Genomic DNA, 19,371 nt, shown 5'->3' on the forward strand with positions numbered 1-19,371 from the left:
TCCTGTTGATATCTGTACCCAGGGTAAATTTGGCCGTAGGTAGATGCAGATATACCGTAAGTCTGATTGTAAAATGAATTACCACAGATCTGAAATTTTGCTCATACATTCTGGAGTGCAATGCAAATGGCGACATACTTCTTTTGCATTAGTCTCACTGAAAGTTTACATATTTTGGCGTGTTTATAGGTGTAAAATCAGATGCTTATTCAAATAACATTTTGCACTGGGTTTGGCCTTCAGAGAAACACAAGTGGAAAAAGGAAGGAAAACAGAGATTTTATTAACAAATCAATGTATAATCATGCCATTCAATAATCTGCTTTCCCATATATTCCATGTGATTATTTTTGGGCTGGAAACCTATACCTAATGATACAAACAAAATACCATCCTACGGTACATCATTGGAAAATGTAATACCACCCAAACTCACGATGCTGTAAAACAAATTATCTCAATGATAACTAGCTTTCTGTTCAGCACCTCCTAAGAACAGAAAAAGGCCACTAAAAAAACATTTTAATTTTATTAATATCTTCCTCGGTTTTTTCCTAAACTACTCACCCAGATTATGAAGACTTTTGGAATTCTGCTCCCCAAAACTGCATTTTCAAGTGATAACATAATTTTTAAAAACTATAATACGTAAAGCTCCACTACAGAAGAGCCTGTATTAGTAGTACAGTCTGCAGTAGGACAGAACAAACCACTGGAGAAGCAGGGGTGGATTCAAAGCTGTGCTACAGACTAGCTGTATCATTTCAGCCAGTCACAGTCAGATGCAGGAGGATTTTGACGGACATGTCAGGCAATTAACGCTGGATTTCTATTAGCGTGTTCCATCCTTCCCCACTTGGCACGCTATATGACAGGGATGGGATGGCACCAGACTACTGCCTGAGAAAAATTCATCCTCTCTGGTTTCCCAGATCCACGGCAAAGCTCTGGCCTCCTAGCTGCAGGGGTGCCATGAGCCAAAAAGCATCTGGCAGGAGCATCACAGATTAATTTGAGCAGGCAGCTGTGCCTGGCACTTATGATTGCATAGTGGACACAGGACCTCACTGCTGCCCTCACATGCAAGCCAAAGGCCTGCCTGGGGGGAGCATGGGATAGCAATAACACGGCGAGTCTCATATTTTTTGTGTATATATGTAAGAGAATTTTCAGAGAAAGATATACACACTTGAAAAAAACAAGTAGAACAATACCAAATGAAATCCTACTCTTTCTGGCTAGCACAGCTGATTTTAGTCTGATTTCTACTTTCCTGTTTCACTTTTCTAGCCTTCATTCTGACTTACTGTTTTTGTTCAGGGATGTCTTCCAACAGCATGCAAAGAAAATCCTGGAAAATGAACAAAGTGCCACGGTTAGTATGTTTATGAGGACTCTGTAACTCTGTCTCTGCAGTGCTGGTGAGCAATGGAGTTTTAAAGACTGCAGATAACAGAATGGTAAGAAAGATGTTTGTATATTCACTATGGTGATATACTGCTCAGTTATTTATATGACATAGGTTATATTTGTCAGAATTCTAACCCACTCAAGCAAAAAGTGTCAATATTGAAAGAAAACGGGCTTAAAGAGCATGCTATTTTAACACAATCCCACATCATTACCATTTTTACTTAATCTGTAATACAAGTCACAAACTATATTTAAAACTGTTAAAGGCTGACAGATCCACATACTCAAAGGCTAAGAAACACCAGAATTAAGGGTGTTTATGCTCTCTCCACCATGCTTATGAGATATCACACTGTCTTTAATTATATAACAACATATGGCTTTTTTTTTCCTTAATACATGTATCTGATTGGAAGATCACCTCCACTCCTCATTCTGTGACAAAATTCACAATGTTGCTGCCAACCACACCAACTAAGGACCAAATTCTTCAAAGAAAAGGCAGCTAGAATTTCTTTCATAGATTTACGAAGAAGGCGAAATGCCAATGGAACAGTACTACTGTCATCCTCACTTTTAACAGTCTGATAAGCCCTCTTTAGAAAGTTACACCTAACATCACTCAAAGGTTCTCTGGCACCCCATGCTATACAAGACCTAATTTTAATGACTGTCACTTTGACAGAATGCACTCCTCTGAACAATCTCGTAAGAGGATTTATTAATATAAATTATTCATTTATATTCCATTTCATAAAGCAATACTAATAATAATCTTTGTGGAGACAAGTTTCATAGGCTAATGATGTTCCTCACTGCGATATTCAAATGCAGGCTGACTTCTGATTGCAAGTACTTGCTCTCTAAAGTCTTGAAGAATGTTTCCAACAAGGCAGAAAACTTCTATTTAGGGACCTTGTCATAGCATTCAGCAAAGACGCTGTCTCTCTGTCTGTGCATGGCATTGTCAGGGAATCAAGGAAAGAGCAGTTCCACAGTTGAAACTACTGGTAACACAGTTAAGCCTTCCTACTTTAGAGTACAAGTGCTATTCCGGCTATGCTGCAGTGGCTACAAAATTTGTTTATGGCAAAAGGTAAATTAGACAGTGCCAGGCTCAGCGTTGCTGCGACAAGATGCCATCATTAACTGTGCCAGGAGTCGTTCTGTCCTAACTACAGTATATTGCTGACATGATTATAATAAAGTGTGAAATCCCCTTATTTCATACGACTACTAGCAGTCCTGTAGCATTTTTCTCTAAGTTCTACTGTCTTCTTCCGTTTGTGGAAGCTTTGCTGGAGATACAGAATAAGCTTACGTGGAAATAAAGAATATTAAAAGATCATCATCAGAGTTGTTTCAAAAGTGTGTGAAAAGTAATACCAAAGTGGTCACACTTGACACGACTTGCACTGTCTCTGTGTACATTAATGCAGCCCGATTCCCTGACTGGATTGCATCAACTTCTTAAAAACAATCTCACAGTACACTCGAAAATACCTCTGGTGTTTTTATATTCTATATACCATACTATGAAATTAAACACCTTTGTGATTAAAGCTGTCTTCATTTTTCCAAACATCTATTAAGAATAAGGAGTAACCATCATCCTATACACTTTCTTAAAATAAGGATTAATCTATTCCATCTTATTTTAACTGCTTCTATTTTGATGCTCCAAAACACAGTAGGAAAACAAATTACCACTTTCCTCGTATTTGCATGGCTTTTAACATTTGCCTATTATCACGTCTACATAACACATCCCATTATAGGTCTGACTTTTCAGTTGCTTATAATTTTGCCAAACTTTTAACCATCTCGAATTACATTTTTTTCCTCAGGCTATTTTTTTTCTTCCCCTCCAAATGCAAGGGTTCAGAGCTGTCCATGAGAAAAGTTAGGGAATAATGGAGGGGGTTTTTAAGCTTTGATTTTAAGAAGTTCTAGTGACTTTACACTTTCAAGCAAGGACTTGCCGTTGACAAGTAATATAAACAAATATGGAGTCAAATAATAAAAGAAATTATAGTTTGGGTTTTGTCTTTATTGCAAGTAATTCAATGAAGCCAGAAAGATAATACGAGTTAGAAATCACATGCCACTACAATGCTACATTATTAACAGACTGGCCCATATTCATATGATTAAATAATCTCACTTTCCTACATACTCTTGCATACTCCTGTTGTTCTCCATGGCTGGAAACTCAGATGCTAGAAAACAACTTTTCCCTATATAAAGAAACTTTTATTCTGCAGTTTGTGGTATTTTATGGACATTTGGCTAAACTGAAAAAGTCTTTGAAACTGAGTTCACACATGTCTGCTAAGGATTTGCTAGATCCTCATAGTTAAATTCGCTAAACACCCTTGTCTGTTCTTACCGAGGTCCAGACTGAAGCCAACAATTTTAATCACACCTTTGGGCTGCTGAGCCGATCGAATCTAGATACAGACTGTGAATTGAGATCACAGAGCTTTCTCTGCATTGTTAATGCATGTCGCATGTCTGAGTCAAAGTCAAAGAAGAATGGGGACCTGATGACTGAGAAGTAGGTTGAAAGAAGTAATTTTGAGAACCCTAGGAATGAAGGCTACTTAAGCCAGCAGCTAGTCAGATCTGGGTGTAGAGGATCTTTTATTTCATGACTAAAGATGCTATATTAATATTCCAGTTCTTGTCTTGAGCAATGACCTGCATGTTTCTACACTGGAACTGTTTTGGGGCACCACACAAGTACCTCTCTCTGATCACACATGTTGATATTAAATAAAGAACACTGAGTATTAAAAGATAAATTTTATCCTCATTATGAAAACTCAAATCTCAAGTACTCAAATATTTCAAGTACTCAAATACCAACAATACTTATAGTTAAATTCTCTAACTGAGATATAAATGGAGTGCATAAGAGCAATGGAGATTTCATGACTAAAAGTGATACATCTAAAAGGATAGTCACTTGACAACAAATAAACTCCACATACACTTACATCCAGCTACTTACAGAAATTACCCACTTAAACTATTCCTATCAGTTATGCAGTTTGTAAATGACATAACTAAATGCTAAAAGATACTTTGTCCCTTTTGGGTGGAAAAGTAAACAATGAGCACCTCCCCGTTCATCTTCCTGGCTTTTATTTAACAAAATCAGTAACATGTTGAACTCCTTCTTTTGGGGTTTTGGTAAAAAACCCACAAAGCCCCTCCAAAGACAAAAACTTCCTACCAAGACTAAGCGAGATTCTCCAACTATATATTCTATTTACAGGTACAACCATTAGCCAGACAACTTAACAGTTTAAGACGCAGGTGACGGAGTCACTGACTAGCTCCAGGCAAAAGCAGAATTTATTGCCCTTTTATCCTGTGCCAATGAACTACATTTAGATCACTAGCAATTCCCTGAAGACAAATGACCAACTATTGTGGCAAGAAAGAAAACATAGCACAGAAGAGGATCTGAAAAAGATTCTAATAAATGTTCTTGTGGATGTTTAAGGTGATATCAGCACCCCTGACATTTCTTCGACCAGGTCATTTTCCCTGTGTGGCACAGCAGCAGAAGCTATCCCTGCCTGAGCTGCCCGAATTCACAGTCCAGTGCTTGCACACTAACCAATGGACAGTAAACTGTCCATACTAACAAGGCTGAATTTGTCCTCTTAGGTACAGTGAGAATAACTGTAGGGAAGCAAGTAAAAAATCACCCCAGCTGTATTTCCAAAAGGGTTTCTGCCAGAGCTCCAAGTCTTTCACAAAAAACATCTTCACACATGTCAAAATACTTCTGGTCAATTCAGGGACCAGATAAGTTGGAAAAGTATGTCGATTCCCACTGAACAAAGCATTGGCAGGCCTCCTTACCTTATTGACTGGAAGGTTCAAATTGGACCTCAGGCAGGGAAGTGATGGCATGCAGCTTGAACACACCTCCTCCTAAAGCTTTGACACCAGAGCCACTTGAAAGTTTTTAATTTCTTCAGAAGTTAAGCAAATTCTCACTGTCCACTAAAAATACTAAATATTCCACCACCTAAAAATTTGGATTAAACGCAGATTCCTTCTATTCTACATGTAAAAACATGGAAGAACACACATAAAAAGAAAAAAATAAGGAACTAGATCTGTTACATACCAATGGCTACACAGAGCCCTCAGTCCTTCCTTGGACTTCTCTTCAAGACTACCCAGCAGAAAATCACTTAAGACGCATTTGACTCTGATTACTCAAAATACATCTCACTAAATCAAACGAAAGCTGGAGCTGTGATTCAGCACTAATAAAACCCACATGCTTTGAGAGCGGTCCCTTGTCAGATTGCTCTAGTCAGATTTAAAGAGTGTATCTTTTTTCCTATCAAATGATATTGCGTAACAAGCTACCACGTAATATTAAGCTTGATGCTAAATGGAAGCTAAGCAAGTGCAAAAAACGAGGTCAGCGGAGAAGCGAGAGACTATTGTAATACAAGTGGAAGTGCAAAAAGATACTCCACAGCTGAAGACTAAGGCTCAAGACTCAGTAAGTTCAGCAGCTATGAGAAGGATTTGTGCACTCTATCAGAAAAGTCCAAGACTTTTTTAGTTTCCTTATGGAGACAATTACATGTATAACACTTACTGATTCTTTTAAGATCTTTATACTTGAGATAAATTATACTGAAAGATATATTTTTAATACAACTATACCGTTGAACATTAAATGTGTGACACACTAACTGACTTTTTAATCACTCAGCTGTATTATACATGATTTTAAAACATCTGGACTCCTCTTAGCTTCACTTGTGCTCTGTTTCCTTCTTCAGTTCCATTTCTAGCCCTGCTTCATTCTGATCTTTCTGTCCTTTAAAATACACAGTTTATCTTGTATAATTATGAAAAAAGTATATCAGAAAAAGGAAAAAGGAAGTTTTATGACCAAAAAAAAATTTGCTTTATACCACGTTAATGACTTTTACTAACTTAGTCTTGCTTATACTTCAATCACAGCATTTCATACCTTCCTTCTTTCAAGATACGTGTACTGAAATGGATATAGCCTAAAGCTAGTCAGATTTCTATATACGCAGTGGGCTGTCAAAATGTGCAATGTAATTAACTGATCAACACATTTTACACTGAGTTAAGCTCAGGTTAAAATGTCTGAGCTAGTGAAGCAGTCTTTTTTATTATTAAAAAGCTGAACAGTTAGAAAAGCATACTGCATGGTAAATAAAGTGGCTACGAACAATGAACAAAGAAGAAAACAGCAAGCAGCTGCTTCATGTGAGTGCAACACATTAAACATAAATGAATGAAAGGTCTTTGGGAAAAAAAAAGGACTGTGATCAGGTAGCCATTAAAGGTTGTCTCACACACCTACACGTAAGTAAAGTGAAAGAAGGCTGCATGGCGCACAGTTAACAAAAAAGCAGCAATATGTTCATTTACGCAAGAGCTGGAGCAGGAAACTAACTGAATCTGAGCAAAACTGACCAATCTATTTCTGTTTTCAAAGCACAGGACAGCGTAGAAAGCAAGGACATCTACCCTAGAGGCTGCTGTGGATAGGACAGTGCCAGAGTCCACACCGTGGACACGTCAACAGTTGTTTGCTCAAGCTTACAGGGCAGTAAGCATGGAACAGGCGGGGCCAAACTGCCCAGACAAATCTTTAGTTAAACTTTCATCCAAATAACAGATTCTTTATCTTACCAAAAGGCACGTGCGCCACTTGCTTAGACTTAGAATTCTAGTTACAAGAGTTCTACAAGCTGATTGGTAGTTGAACGGCCGTTTGCGTCTGCAGATACCGGTATTATAAAATGACGATAATGGTATGCGCCCATGAAAATCGGTGTGCAGGAACACGTTGGTATAGGTACACACGCAGTGGGCTCGGGTCCATACATCCGTCTTTAAAATTTTGAAGAATAAGGTAAATAAATCACATTTTTTTGAGGTGCTGCCTCCTTGACTGTCATTTTACCATAGCAAATTATAACTCTGTCAGATGGATGAATGCTACAGACCTTAGGTTATTATTACAGCAGAGAGAACTACATAAAAATTAAAGTCTGCAAACAATTCAATTCCCAAGGTCTTATTTCAGTATCAAACTGAACAACAGCTTTAACTGTGTGAGGAACATCAGCAGCTTGTACTCTTTCTAGTTATTTATGGTCACTAACACTCCATTCATCATTTTAAAAGTTCATTCAACGCACTTAGTATGTGAATTCTCTCACAGAAAGAAAAATGGAAGATTTTTTTAAATCCTTCTCAAAGATTCCAGACTTGCTTTACTCGGCTGTTGCTAGCCTAACTAAAATAAACAAAACCTACTATTAAAAACATACTGAGCACACAAGCAAAATGAAGGAAAAAGGCAAACTGATTAATGTTTCACATCTTAAGTCATTTCCTTGCACCTGCAGCTCCCATCTAGGAAAAATACTACAACCACCACTGAAAACAAGACTAGTATTTAGAACACAGGCAATTATCTTCACTGGTTTTACTTTCCCTCATCCCCACAATTCCTGAAGGTGGGAACTTTTACAATTATTTTGGACAAGGCGAAGGTACAACACTATGATATTTAAACCTACCGTTTGCACCTCTATTTATTTTAAATCTTGTATTAATTTAAACACTGGCAGCATGTTTGTTGAAGAAGGAACCTGAATAATAAACTTTGTACTAATTTGACTTTGTTGTTCCTGCATTTGCAGGTCCTGCTGTGATTCATTACCTACCTGTTCCAGATGCTGACATAAACACAATCTTTAAGTTTTCTTACAAAGAAAGTAAATGCGTTTGCATTTGGATACAGCCCTATTCCCTTGGCGTTTTTAACATAGTGACCAAACAACAGGATGATGTTAAAATTCTCTTCCCAGCAACTTCAGTGAGAGATGGATTTAGGCTACTGTGAAACAGGGCAAAAGAACAAAACCCACACAACAGAAGTTATATACTATACAGCTCTTTCTTCACCAAATCAAGTATTTCAAATGAAGTATCTTTTTTTCACCTACATTGAACACATAGCTAGGGATATACGGCATATATTAAAATAAAAAGTAGCCCAAGAAACCTAAAATAAAGCATCACTTACTCGTGCTTTAAAAATTATAAACATTGAATGATTTTTTTCTTTTTTTTTAACACCAATAACCAAAATGGTGGTTTCTGGGTGCAGAAACAGTATGTAGTATTTCACAGCTTGAGGTTGGAGTTAGGTAAGTTGCAAACTGACATTTCATAGCAGCGTGCTGGACAAAGGGAGAAGTCTCTAGCTGATGGGTAGTTCAACTGCAATGCAATCTAGCTATCATGACTAACAGTATAATGTGATAAGACATTTTGCAGTGTTTAAACAGTCTAGTCACATAACTCACCTCACATCAACCAGGAGCAACAAGCTAACTTCTTCTCGCCAAAACGTGAACGCCCTTCTTACCACCAGATTAAAACACTGGGCTGCTTCTTGGGTTTAGTGGTTTCATGATTTCTGCAATTTTGAAAAAGTTTCCAGCTGTGTAATCGCAAAGCGTCATATTTATGATTTTGGACACCAGAATGTAGACAAGGCTCATATAGTTACTGGCATTTTCCACACTATGCCAAACATAACTGCTCAGGTTCTCAGTTACGTGGGACAGGAAGCAGCTGCAGCAGTGGAAAAATTAACTACCTTAACACCCCAAATGTTCCTCCACGGGCCAGAGCGGCTGCAGGAGAGCTACTATGCCCAGCTTCTGGTTGACTTCACGTATGAAAGAATCTTCAGGTCTGTGAGCTGTTTGTAAGATAATGGGCCTACGTCTCCCTCCATAAGAGTGAGATTCAAAACAACAAGCACACCAGCAAATAACCACCATGGCTGGAAGAAACGGGAAACTGTTAGATGCCATTCCCTCAGAATCAGAGGCCCTTACTCTGCGTTGCAAGGAGACATTTATCACCACTACGAATCCCCTCAGAGTTTTCAATGGTGACTCTAGAAAAGACAGACTTCAGCAAATAAATTGATTTCAGAAACAAAACACTGGAGGACAAGACAGTCCCCCTTTCAATGCTACAGCCAGTGGTTACAGGTACTCTATACTGTGTTGTGACTTCTTGCTCAATCTTTTATTTTGAAGTTGTTCTTCTTTACATGGAATAATTATACACCATTTATGCCAGGAAGAGAACGAACTAAGTCTGTAGTTGAAGTGATTAAGCTATGCAGTTGGACTTGGGGAGGGCAGATTCTGATTTGCAATTCACATTATTTTTTTTACAACATTATTTTTTTCACCAATCCAGGAAGAAATACTGTTCTGTGAGAACATCTGCTCTACAGAGCGGGCTGCCACTGCATGGTATCACTGTCAGAGAAAGGGTGCTGAAAGGAAGAGGCAGCACATTGTAAACATCCCTTGTAGATTAATACTTCAGTAACAGAACGCTTTAGAAAGCATGGGAGTATGGACTATGAGGAGGAAACCTATACAGAGGCTGTGACAGGACTACCGTAATACAGGTGGGTGCAACGTCCCAGAGTGATGGGGATATCACTCTCTGGCTTAGTGAGAAAGACACTGTCCTCATAGGACTGTGAAGTTAGAAGCACTGAATGAAGCATCGTGCCGAGAGGAAGGAATAAAGACAGGGACACGACATGGATGCACTGCTGTGACTGATAGAAGCTTTCAGCTATACTCCTACTCTGAGTTTCTTCTCTACCAGAAAGAGAGAGGTATCAGGGGAAAGCCTGACTGCTCACAATCAAAACCCATGAGCTAAAAGACTACAGGAGACAGTTCCAGTATGGTAAATGACCCTATCTTTAAGAACATCAGCACCTATGAACACTGACCTTTCAAAGCATCAAGTTTAAAAGAAAAATAACATCACCCATTGGGTACAGATACTAGCAGGGCATCTGATTTATGTATCATCCTGAAAAAAATGTTTGGCCCTCTAGCTCATAAGAATTTCACCAAAATTGCCGAGTTACAATTACCCCTCTCTTTTCACCACAACCTGAAGTGGTGATCTAGACAGTCAAACCAAACAGTTAGGTTATTTGATTTTTCAGAAACTGAGAAACAACCCCAAGCACAGTACCTGAGAAAGGACAAGCTGCCCATGGAACTTATGGACAAATTTTCGTAAAGATGCAAGGTATGAAGCCTCTCCTATTGTCCTTGCCAAAGACCGCAGAAGGAAATAACCCTGCAAGAAATTAAGCCAGAAATAAATAGCATGCTATGAATTTGCTGTTGTCTAGAAGAAATAAGTCTTCCTCATATTAGTAAAGCAATTCCAATAAAAATCATCTGACAACACTCACCTTCAAATAGTGAACCTGCATGAAGATTTTTTCTGCTTTAAGACCATATTTGACAACAGAAGCTCCAGACTCACTCAGTTCTCCTGTGCTCTCCTTTTTGGGCCTAAAATGGTAAAACACAAATTAAGTCTTGGATAAGCAAGTAAAGAAATAACTCATACATTACACTTTCTCACAGTTGAAAAGCATCATGAATGGTATAGTAACTTTAGACACCTGTAACTAGTTCAATCTTTTTCTTTACCCTAAGCAAATAACTCGGCTTAGAAAAAAACCCCTGAATTTCATACTTTTAATGCGATTTGATATGCAGCTGACCAGACAGCTGGAGTACCAATGAAATCCATTGCTAAGCTGGTGTACTCTTCATTGCCAGTATGACATTGCATTGCACCATTCTACAGAGCAGACACATTATGAACACAGAGAACAGAAAGAGAGAAGGGAAAGGGGAAGGGGCAAGGGAGTGCTAAGCTGTTTTTTTAGGTCCTGTTCACATTAAATTCACTTCACACAGTAATCTTGATAAAATATAACTGTTTGAAATTAAAATAGAAGGAAAAAAATGCAGATCCAAATTAACACTGTTCCTAACACAGTCTTTTCGTATCTTCTTTCAAGGAAGATCTTTCTTCAACATTGAAAGGAGAAGATCAATAACTGATTTCTATCCTATGGTAACTCCAGTTCTTCAAGATAATGTGATAATTGTAGACCTACTGTAGGAGAGCAGAAGTCCACCTATTTCCATTCTTGACCGGTTTCCTGGAAGGAAGGCCTGCTGGAACTCCATACACAACTTTTAATTGTTTTCTGCATATATAAAAAGCCCAAACTGCTTCATTTGTCTCATAAGTAGCCCAGTCTATAGACTTTGAAAAATGGAGTTTGAGACCAGGCTACAGGATCCACACTAAACTGAAATTCCTCCCATAATCACAATTATTCTAAATCAGGCAACAATACTTCCTTGCTCCCTCCTGCAAAATTGTCTCTGTGTAGATCCTAGTGGGTGACTAGAAAGCAGAATCCCATCTGGATGATGGTAGTGATGAATTTCCTTCGGCAAAGGACCTATATATACCAAATAAAGTCTGCAAAAGAGTGTAAATACTCAGGAAGTTACCCTATTCTCTGCTGCTAGCACTTCAGCACACTATTTTCATGTGCACTGCTTAGTGTATTTGCAACACATTGAAGTTACCGGGACTAAAATTTTCTTACACTGACCTACAAAATTTGGCATCTAACCTAGTTGATGAAGCTAGGCATAATGCTAAAGGTAAGCTGATTTAAAATATTCAGGCTGTTACCTGGCACATTTTAGATAATGACAAATTTCTGAAGGAAGCAAAAGATGCTGCTTTTTGTTTGCTGGCAGAGAAGTACACTGTACAAAGTGAAAGTACAATTCACCAGGAAGTCCTTGGTAATTAAATGATGCGATGTGCTAAGCAGTCATGAAAACCTATGCAGGGACTATGAGAGACCATCCGAAAGGCACGTTTCCTATCACTGTGACAATATAAAACTCTTTAAACACCTACAGAGCAGTCAGAGAACATTGCTTCAGGAGGGAAATGGACTTGACTCAAGTGGAACTCAGGAGACAAATTCAGAGCTGGGTATCGACCCTAGTTTGTCTTAATGAAGAATCACTAGCTGAAGCTCAGTCATAAGGGCCACGACATAACACTGTAACACATATAAACACCAGATTTATACCACAGAATCAAATGGACTTCTCTAGGCTTCTTAGTTTTCGTAACATGAGAGACTGGAGAGAGTGCTGGTGTTGATGCTTGCCGGCAGAAAGAGTCCAGGACATATTTCACAGGGGCTTTTATCCCTGTAGGTTTGCTTCAGACTGTGTTAGAAACACACGGGATTCTGTGTGAAGTCCTATTCTGTATGAGCACCACAGTGTCACAAACTTTCTTCAATACTAAGATTTGCTTGTGATGCCTTTCAGAGCTGCTGCCTGCTGAAAAGACATTTGCCTACTTCTTTCACATCTGACTTCTTTTTTCACAGGTAGCTTATGAGATGCCACTGTAACATAATATCCATAATAAGAAGAAACATCATGCTGATAATCAGTTTGCTGAGTGGCTTTCACCTAGTCTGAACAGGTATTTACTTCCTCGATCAAAACAATAGGATCAACTGACAAATTTTGGGCAGGTTTTCCTGCTGTCTGGAGAAAGCACAGAGAATTGTATGATCATTCAGCAGGCAACAAAAAAGTGATTGAAGAATAAGGTTATGCTTGGGAAGTGCATGATATCTGATATTTTTCTTTCTGACATAACTGGCAAGAAGTATCAGACAGTTATCATTTACTTTCAATATCCATGTATAAAAACACAAGCTTGAGCCAGCACTTCACAGAACCAAGAGCAATGCCAAGACGGAAATTTTCTCTCTTATCTATACCAACTCTGGAAAGCACATGACATAATTTCAGAAGGAAGAAGGAAAAAAAAAAAACAGTAAATACAAAAAGAGAGAACTTATTCAGGTTCATGCCACAAAAATAGTAGAGAATATTTATATCTGAGTGAAATCATTGGAAAGTCCTTAAATGCAGCCAGAAGAAACTAGAGACATCAGAGAGGAAGAGATTGTCAAAATCCCGAAATGGCATCATGTTCCTCTCCTGAAGTGTATATTAGAGGCCTATTTTTCAAATGAAAAACCATTTATCATTCTCTTGTATGACCACTGAGAATACCACTACACGAAAGTTATGCAGCATGCTTACCACAGAGACTTCACATCTACTAACTGTGGAAGTCAACAGAAAGCTTAACTTCCAATTTCAAGATAAATCAATCCTGAGTTTCAAACTCAAAAGATATTTTGGCCCTTAGAAAAATTATTTTAAAAATTTACACCACATAGGCATTTTAATAAAGTAACAGCTATATAATTCATACAAAAGACAACAAATGTAACTCCATAATGCTGAAAATAGAAAAGAAACATTCAGATAAGCCTCATATCACAGGAACCAGTGTTCCTAAAAATAATTTATTTTAAAACAAACAAACAAAACCCCCACTGTCTGCCAATCAGTAGTTGTGTTGGCAGAAGCTCTATGACAGCTAGTGATAAAGCCTGCTTTTGTATTTACTCCAATCATCAAATTTCTCACTCAAAAATGTGTAACTTCACTAACTCTGCTTACACATAGGATGTGAAATTCATCAATAAACGTAAAGGAAAACAGACTACTGTGCAGTTGGGGACATGTTTTCAGATGACATGAGGCCATAGAGAGGAATTTCTATGTTGGTGAACAGTCCCTAGTGCCCAAGTACAAAAGGTCCTATTGGGAAAGCACAGAACGAAGGGAAGACCTCAAAATCATTGAAATGGCAACAGTCTTCCACAAGCATTTGTAAGTTGATTATACAGGAGACAGGGATCAATTTCTTCTTCACTTCCACTTGGTGAAAGAAAAGAAATCTACACTGTGTGAAATAAATGGTGTTTCAGCTGTGCATCAGGAAGCAATTTTTAACTGTTAACACTAAAACAGCTTAGCAACGTAGCATGGAACTTTTTCATTAGATGTTTCTAAAAACATGTTAGTAAAACCAGCTTAAAACGGACTGTGTATACTGCCTGTGTTTCAGGGTAGGAGAACGGTCTACATAATCTCTTGAAATCTCTCCCTGTACTTCTGTGATTTGATCAGTGCAGGGCTAATTGGAGCTAGGATTAGTAAAATTGTTTTTCTTGGTCAAAGACTGCAGGGAGACAAGCCATGGAGATGTTAGGCAGCCGCTCAAAAGGCTATGCCAAATTCGCAAGATACCAATCAGATCAGCTGAGATTATTAATCATTAGTAAAGCAAGAATCTTCTTTTGATCCAATGTCTTTAGCTATGTAAGAAGCTTTGAGCTCAGCATCTGGTACTTAAAATGAAAATCTTGTTTAAATATCATTATTAGTCATTTCTAAAGAGAAAGTAGATTTATACAGTTCATTAGGATTTTTCCTTTGTTTTTTAAAGCTTCATTCAGCTTGGCAGTTAGATAGCATACTCCTGTAGGTACTTGTCTTCAGCCACAGAGAATGAGTATGTTACGGCTTCAGACAGTGAACTTTGTTTAGGAAATGGCCTTTTTTTTCCCCTGAATAGAGGGTCTTTTAAGGTCCTTAGAGACATTTTATATCAATCTAAATCTCATGGTTTTCAAAGCTTTCTATAACAAAGAAACAAGCAATTGTTTTATACAGAAGATGAATAACCTAGTCAATTTAATTTGACTTTTCTTTTTCTTCAGAAGGAAATAAGGAAATGCAGCAGATTTAATGAGATTATTTGGATGTATATCCTTTGAAGGCAGAAAACAGTGGATAACAGGAGAGGGAGAACATGCGAAAGAGATTACACTGTCATATTGTTACCTTAAAACTTGCAGCTCTTCTTCAGAGTTCTGCACCTCGTCTCTGAGTCGGCGCCAGCGAAGTAAAGCTTTCAATTCCTCCTGCCCTTTTACTTCATCATGTGACAGCTGCTTAGTATACAAAAAACATAGAAAACTGATTGCTGTTTCCCCACAGGCAATAATAATTTCAGAACGAGAAACTTGCTTTGTTTCCCTTTAACCTGCAGAAGACGCAGGAAACAGTACCAATATCCATGATTAAAAAAACTAACAGACCAACCAATCAAGAAAACTCCACCAAAAATAACAGTTGCTGCTATGACAGTTAATACTAGCACTAAGGGAAACAGAAGCCTCACTGTGCGCACCAAATCAATAGTCGGTTAAATAGTTGTGCCTGAGGAGAGAGATGGGCATAGTGTTTTCCTTTTAGTGACTGGCAGTAAGCGAGCTGAAAGCACAGTACAGGTACCTGGCGTAGCAGTTTCGTCTTTACTCTTCCCAGCTTGAAAGCAAAGAGCTGCTTTGTGTTTTGACTCCACTGCTCTTTCCTACTATTTTGGCCACACTCATGAAAGCTCCCTGTTGTATTTTCTCCCATTTACGTAATGTTAATAGAGATGCATCCTTATGAAATAAAGTTGCCAGGTTGTCAACTTATAAATTACCACTAATTTATGATTCTCTGTTATAGGATGGGAAATGGGAGAAAGCAAAAGCAGTTAATATTATCCTAGAGTATTTCAGACACAACTGAAACGATTGGCACTATGGAATATGATTTGGAATACACTACAACGGTACAATTGCACAGCACCAAAGCTACTCGATAATTCTAAAAAGAAAAAAGAAGTAGTTTCGTGACCTTACAAATTAAGAAGGGAACACCCTGTTTTGTTGCTTACTCCTTTCCATTTAGCTACATGGAAGGGTGTGTACTAAAATGAAAATACTTTCAAGTGACTCACTGTCCTGGTTGGAGTTGGAACAGCACTAATTCTATTCACTGATTTTACGTTTCAGCTCAGTCTCTTCTATCTAACAGCACTGTCTGAAGTTAACGGCACATTTCTGCAGACAGTGTCTGCTCCCAGCAGTGATAACGCTGGATGGTCACAGTCACTGCCAGGGGCTGGGGTGCAGAAAGGCTCTGGCTGACACTCGCTGCTGTGCAGACCAAGGTCACTGCTCCATCCTGTGTCCCACGGTGGGGTGCAGGGAGTGAGAGGCTGCACCTGCGGGGAGGAGCGGACAGGACAGGGGACCCTGCACTGACCAACAAGGGGTTCCATCCCATAGACGTCATGTTCGGTGTAAAGCTGAGGGGTCACAAGGGTCAAGCTCTCTTCTCCAATGACTGGCATCCAAGGTGGACCCTTCTGCCTTTGACCCTAGTCTACCATTCCTGAATCCAGTTCCCATCTGCCACTCAGTCCAGGCTGAGACTTGCCCAGTGTGTGCCCACAGCATCAGAGGTGATGATGAGGTGACTGCCATCAGGCGGGATGGGTTCAGTATTGATGATGTATATGGGATTATTTATTATTCTTCTAACTTTCATTAAAGTGTTTTAGTTTTCTTTTCCAGTCCATAAGTCTCTCTCCCTCATTCCCTTTCTCTTCCCCTTTGGGAAGGGAGAGGGGTTAATAGCAAGCATCTGTCCTTTGTTTAGTGGTTGGCCCAGCGTTTACCCATGACACTCACAAAAGCTTAGAATTTATGGGAACAGGTCACAGCAGAGGAGTGATGCCCATTTTAAGGGCAGAAATGAGTTTTAGGACCAGAAGGGAAAAGCAAAGTGTTTGGACAGCTTTCCTCTCTTGTTCCAGAAACACAGTGACAAGGAATTCCATTTTATTCGGTGCTATAAATATGCTTGATACTTAATAAAATGAGGCTTGGAAGATTGTACGATGTCAGTTCCCAGTCCCACCTGCTCTTCCACAGACTTAAGAGGTAGAACCAGGACCTGACACAAGCACAGGAATAAATGACTAACACACAACATGCTTGATGTAACAGAGGTACAACAAAAATAAGATTTGGATTAGAAAACTACTTTATTACCTGACATGCAACCTATGAGCTTTGCACTTTAAGACAGAATACGATTTCTAATCCTCTGACATGAGGGTAGCTCTTGTTGGGCAGTGTAAGAGGAAAAAAACGTAAGTGCTGGTGCCCTCTTTCATCAGCTTCCATTTTGCTTTGAGGGTACCTTTCTTGGCTATCCACTGGACAAAACCAGAAGATTTTCATTTGGTACCTGGAATATTACAATATTCAGTACCACTCTGCTGATTGTTCCAGTTTCAGGAACACAATACAAGCGGAAAGAACACAGAGCAACTGTTCGATAGCTAAATTTTAATAATTGAGTAGTACATTTGTGGGAAGGTAATCATGGACAAACGTATTTCCATTCTCTTGCACTGACCTCTACCACTTTAAAGGTGGTTCGGGAAGGATTTGTTTTTGTTTTTAAACCAAGTTAGCGTTCAAATTCCAGTATTATTTTAAAATATTATCTTCATAGCACAGGAGGTTTAATTTATATCTAATTCACAGCAAGGGTATATAATTTTTATTTCAATTTGAATTCAATTGAGCAGCAATGTAACATCACCTTACCTGTTGTGCCCTAGCCCAAAAGATATCTTCTAAAAAAGTGGCAAACCCTTCACTTATCCACTCTTCAGTCCAATCACGAGCACCAATGGCCAGTCCAAACCAAGCATGAGCAATTTCATGGCACAGACGTGTTCCACAGAGATGGCTCCCACCTGGTAGTACACTCTGTGACAGGAAGATGATGTGTGGGCTACAAAATAGGAATGAGTGACAAAATACATTACTGACCTGTTATAACATGCACTGCATGGCCATAATAGTATACAGGCTTTATTAGTCTTGTCGGTCTCTTATTACTGTATGCATGCTAGGTCACGGCTGATAGTTCATAGCTCAGGCATTTTTAGGAATTAGGTTGTACTTTATTGTTGGTTGGCAGAGAGTCAAACAAAAATTCTGCCAAGCAGTTGCTTTGTATTCAACTCTCAAACACCTGTTACCTGTAAGAAGTAACTTCAAAGTTTTATATTTTTCAAATTACAAGACTGATTTATTTCAATAGAAGCATTTATATATAAGGCAGGGTAATAAAAGATGAGCAGGTGTGAATATAGGCAGCAAGTATGTACCAGTTAAATGATCAAAGCTGGAAATAAATTAAGCAGAAACATTTTATAAAGAAAACAAATTGTTACCCAAAAGCAACAAAAGCCATGTACAGTAAAGCATATGTTCTTGCTAAACTTAAAACATCTGAAGAGATACCGCCAGATGATAAAGAGTTGATCATTTCTGCAAATGCAGAGGAAGGAGAACATCTTTTACCACAAGCACAGATGTGCAAAGCAGACTCGATCTTCACTAAATATCTGCTATTAACAAAAGGGAAGAACAACTCAATCTGTTACCTACTCTGCTTTGGTTCTCTCGTCCTATAAGAGGAAATTAGGGAAAAAAGTTATGAATTACTGCTCTGCTATTGAAAACACTTACACTGAATTGCAAGTTACCGCAGTTGCCACCTCATGTCCTGCTGTAAGGCAATTTACTCTATGCTATAGGCATTACAGACGTTAACGTCTCAATAGTTACACAATTTTTGAAATTAAGTACATCTAGGAAAGAAAAGTAGCAGTTTCAAGCCCTCTGACTAACATGCAAGGGATTAACAGGGTACCGTGCCACGGATGGGAGTAGCAAGGGCAGAAACCAAGACCACCATCTGCAGAGTATTCCTGCATTAAGCCTTGGCATCCATAATTTGCATTTCAACTGTTATCTTAACTGCAGCCAGTTAGGAAGGAAATAAAGCACAATGGTAATACCTTCAAGACCACAGACCTTTAAAAGTGAGTCTAACCTTCCAAGCATGGGAGGAGAACGCATGGCCTTAAGACATTTCCAAGAGTCAAATATTATTCATCAGCATTCCAAAGAGCTTCCCCACCCGCCCTACCCTTCCGTTGGAAATGTTAAAACACCCACAGTTTTCTTGCAACCAATTGAATGTCTGGAACTGAAGCCATATAATATGATACACATTTAAAGAGAAAAATATACTCAATAACTGTCTCTTTATTAAAAAAAAAAAAAGTCATCCAGCAAAGCAAGTTAATACATTTCAATCCATTGGCATTGTAAGAAAC

General features: G+C 38.6%; 1 protein-coding gene across 1 annotated transcript in view; it reads right to left on the bottom strand.

Moving 5' to 3' along the window:
- The window catches only part of LOC104498463 (aminopeptidase O-like), a gene marked incomplete at its 3' end in the record, with an annotated part of 25,507 nt that extends 6,396 nt beyond the window's left edge, over positions 1-19,111 (bottom strand). The window contains exons 1-6 of the mRNA XM_010141845.1: positions 19,086-19,111; positions 17,786-17,975; positions 15,174-15,280; positions 10,754-10,856; positions 10,528-10,635; positions 1,308-1,351 (exon numbers count right to left, since the gene is read on the bottom strand). Of these exons, the coding sequence (XP_010140147.1) occupies positions 1,308-1,351; positions 10,528-10,635; positions 10,754-10,856; positions 15,174-15,280; positions 17,786-17,975; positions 19,086-19,111 (578 nt within the window). The remainder of the gene's footprint in view (positions 1-1,307; positions 1,352-10,527; positions 10,636-10,753; positions 10,857-15,173; positions 15,281-17,785; positions 17,976-19,085) is intronic.
- Positions 19,112-19,371: the final 260 nt, after the last annotated feature.

Source organism: Buceros rhinoceros, unplaced genomic scaffold (genome assembly GCF_000710305.1).
Source record: "Buceros rhinoceros silvestris isolate BGI_N320 unplaced genomic scaffold, ASM71030v1 scaffold5748, whole genome shotgun sequence".
Classification (NCBI taxonomy): domain Eukaryota; kingdom Metazoa; phylum Chordata; class Aves; order Bucerotiformes; family Bucerotidae; genus Buceros; species Buceros rhinoceros.